General features: G+C 66.1%; 1 protein-coding gene across 6 annotated transcripts in view; it reads left to right on the top strand.

Moving 5' to 3' along the window:
- LOC110407892 overlaps nucleotides 385-3,430 on the top strand; it is a 4,391-nt gene continuing 1,345 nt past the window's right edge. For 3 of the 6 annotated variants that reach the window (XM_021416096.1, XM_021416095.1, XM_021416094.1), the window contains exons 1-3: nucleotides 385-1,028; nucleotides 2,060-2,329; nucleotides 2,990-3,035. In XM_021416096.1, the coding sequence (XP_021271771.1) occupies nucleotides 818-1,028; nucleotides 2,060-2,329; nucleotides 2,990-3,035 (527 nt within the window). In that variant the 5' untranslated portion in view covers nucleotides 385-817. Of the gene's footprint in view, nucleotides 1,029-2,059; nucleotides 2,330-2,989; nucleotides 3,036-3,231; nucleotides 3,382-3,430 lie in introns of all 6 variants that reach the window. The other 3 variants (XR_002444072.1, XM_021416092.1, XM_021416093.1) reach the window with 2 other exon arrangements.

Below are 3,430 nucleotides of genomic sequence, written 5' to 3'. Positions count from 1 at the left end.
GGGGGATAGGATGGGGGGTCCGGTGCCCGCCTGATCCCTCTCTCTCTTTTTCCCCTCCCCCCTCGCCCCCTCCGCAGACACCGAGACCCCACGGCGGACGGCCCCCCGCTGCAGCACAGGTAGGGGGTTCCCTCCGACGGGGGGGACACGCGTGGGCCGGCGGGAGGGCCAGGTAATGCTGGGGGGAGGCGTGGGGGGTGGGGAGAGGGCTTCCTCCTCACGCCGATAGTCCCCCCACGCTGCGGGGCGGGGGCGGGCGCGCTCGCTGCGGTTTTGGGGGCCGCCCCCTCGCTGTCGCCAGGCACCGGCTGCGTCCCCTTCTCCTCCACCCCCACCCCCCCCTCCTCGACGTCGCCCGGGCGACCGTGGCTTTAGATTGTTACTGTGCTGCTGGGGGGGTAACAGTCTACAGCCATGGTCGCCGGGCCCGGCGCACTCGCAGCGCGGGCAGCACTCCCCAGAGCCCCCCCCGAGAAGGCCCGGGGCAGCGGGGGGGGGGGAGGGAGCCGCGGCGCGGGGGTCCCGTCGGGTTTAGCCCCACCTCCCGCGGCAGTAGGAGCTCACATGCAGGCTGCATTCGCCGCACATCAACTCTTACTGTTCGGGGGGGCGGGCGAGGAGCAGCTCTTCCTCGGCACAGGGAACAGCGCGGACCCCCCCCCCCTTCATTCTACGTCCCTTCCTCCCCCCCATCCCGCATTATCCCCCCGCCCCGCAGCCCCTCACCTGCCCTTCGCCGCCCGGACGGGGGCTGCCCCGCTTCCCTGTGCCGCGTCGCGGTGCGCACCGACGGCTCCGACGAGCGCTGTGCTGCGGGATGGGGCTGGGGGGGGAGCGCCGGGAGCGGAGCGCGGCCCGACGCGGGGCGGCGGCGGCGGGGACTGAGCGCGGCCCGACGGGGCGGGTGGTGGCCGGAGGCGGGCGCAGGTTGCACAACTCGCCCGTCGCGGCCAGGAGATTCCTGAGAGGCGAAGTCAGAGCGGCCCGACCCGCCCCGTTACCGGGCACCGGGCCCTCGGCAGCCGGCGGTGAGCGATGGCGGTCGGGAGAACTGGGGGGGGAGGGGCGGGGGCTGGCACGGGGAGTGGGGAAACTCGCAGGGAGCCCCGAGGGATGGAGGTGCTGAACCCCGTGCAGGTGGGGGCTGGGGGCAATGGGGATGGGGGGTGACAGCAGCAAGAGGGCAGGACGGGGACAGGGCGGCTGCACCCCAGGGTCCCCCTGCACGAGGGCTCTGCCCTGTTCCCCCTCCTGAGGTCAGAGTGGCCCCATAGGGAACACCCGTGGGCGCTCCGTGCCCCATCCCCGGGGTGCTACTCATCCCCAAAAGCACCCTTAGCCTCCTGGAAAAGCCTGGTGTGTGTGGCAGGGGGGGTCTCTTATAGCCATGGGATGATGCCCAAAATGTGTCCCCCAGCGATGGGAGCACCCCGGGGACAGGGACAGCCCCCAGGCTCCATTCCCGCCGAGGCTTAGAGCGGTGCTGTTGTTGTTTTGAAGGCCAGCTTCTCCCGCTCACACATCGGGATTAGTTTTTCTTCCAAAGAACTTAAAAATATCTCAGATTTCTGACACCGGCTTCCAAGGAGCCGAGCCCGGAGCCAGCCACCGAGGGACAGAGGCCGCCCCACTCCCGTGCTGCTTGGCCACGGTGGGACAGAGCTCACTGGTGAATGGGTGCTGCACAAACACCGCCCTGCGTTGGGTCGTTGGGTGAGGAGCAGCACGTGCTCCCAGCCCTCCTGCTGCCGGGTTTGGATAAGGTTCATCCTTGGGAGCTGTACCCCTGCCAAGCCCCACGGTGGAGCATTTGGATGCCTCCATCCTGCTCTCCCCAGGTGGGATTTCCCCATGGAGAGCATGTGGCCCCAGAACCAAACTTCGGGCTGAAGCCTCCCAGCTGCGCCATAGGGAGCTTGTGCCATGGTGCTGGCGTGGGCAGCACGTGTCCACGGGGCTGGGGAGGGAGCACAGGGGGAGAAGGGGTGCTGCTGACCCCCCAGAAGGCAGCATGGCCCCTGGACACCCCTCACCGTGCACTATTGTTACCATCTGACAGCTCTTGGCGAAACCATCTTTGTGATTCAGCCGTGTTTATCCCAGCCTGCGGCCCGGCCCAGCGTGGGTTTCCATGGAAAACTTCCATCGAAAACAAGGAGAAAAGGAGTTACAGCAGGAGTGACTCAGCCACAACTGGAAGCTTCTGTGGATGAGGCAGAGAAGGGGGGGACTCTTCCCACCAGCTTGGTCCCGCTCGGGCAGCAGGGCCCGGGGACAGCCCCGAACGTGTTCCACAGCTCTCTCGTGCCCAAATCCCAGTGCATCTCAGGTGGGAGCTGGGCCCGGGGGAGACACATTGTGTAAGCGTCTGTGGAACGCGTCACCTTGCGGGAGCACCCCCTCCCCAGCTGTCTGCTTCAGGCCCCGCACACCGCAGCACCGGTGGCTGTAAGGGAGGAAGAGTGAGATGAATAAGGCTGGAAGGACGGTGAGACCCGCTGGCAGCGCAGCCCACGGGAGCCCCTGCCTGTGCCGGCCAGCCCCGTGCGGGCAGTGAGCGTGGGGCGGGTGCGGAGGAGGGCCTGAGTCAGCAGCAGCGCTGGGGAAGGGATGCAGGGAGCAGGGGGTGGGTGTCTGCCAGCGGGAGGATGCTTGGGATGCTCACTGCATCTCTAGTCCTGCTGGTTGTCTCAGAGCTCGCAGCATGCACGGCACCAAGCAGGGGTGCGCCTGCCCTGGGGGCTGGCACCACTGCGGATGCACTGGGGGCACGCAGAGAGCTTTGAAAGCTGCTTTGGGGGCAGAAATGGGGAGCAGAGGGGTGAAATGTCCCCCTGACACAACACCCAGGCTTCCATTGCCACTGGGTAACACTCCCCTGGCTCCTGTGGCAAACCCCCCCCCCCCCGACAATGCTCTCAGGGGTAGGGAAGACGTCTGCCAATCTCTCCTCCAGGCTCACATCCCTCCTGTTTTCTTCCCCACGCAGCTCACGGGAAGGCAGAGCATAGGAACAAGACCTGGACCAGCAAAAGGTACGTGGTGTGGGGCTGAGCTGCTGCCAAGGGGGCAGAAGGCAAGCAGAGGTCAGAGCGGTGCTCCCTGGTGTGGGGCAGACACAGCCCCACGCTTGGAGGGGCTGCAGTGGGCAGGATTCCTGGGGCACCCTCCTCTGACCAGCGGGGACACGCAGTGATGTCCGCAGGAGTCACTTCCCTCCTCCCATCACAGCAGGTGCAAAATACACGTTCCTCCTGCGCTGCTGACACGTACACCTCATGCAGACGAAGGGTCAGGTTTATTTGTTTTTATTATTTTCTTTCAGCTCAGGGAGAAAACACCTGGCATCTTTTTATTCAACTCCCTTAGAACGAGATGCAGGTGCTGTAGTACCAAAAAGCCCCCGGAGCCCCTTGAATTCAGCCCACCC

This window comes from Numida meleagris, chromosome 18 (assembly GCF_002078875.1).
Source record: "Numida meleagris isolate 19003 breed g44 Domestic line chromosome 18, NumMel1.0, whole genome shotgun sequence".
In the NCBI taxonomy this organism is placed as follows: Eukaryota; Metazoa; Chordata; class Aves; order Galliformes; family Numididae; genus Numida; species Numida meleagris.
Note: the sequence above shows the minus strand (reverse complement) of the source record. Positions and strands in the feature narration are given on the sequence as shown.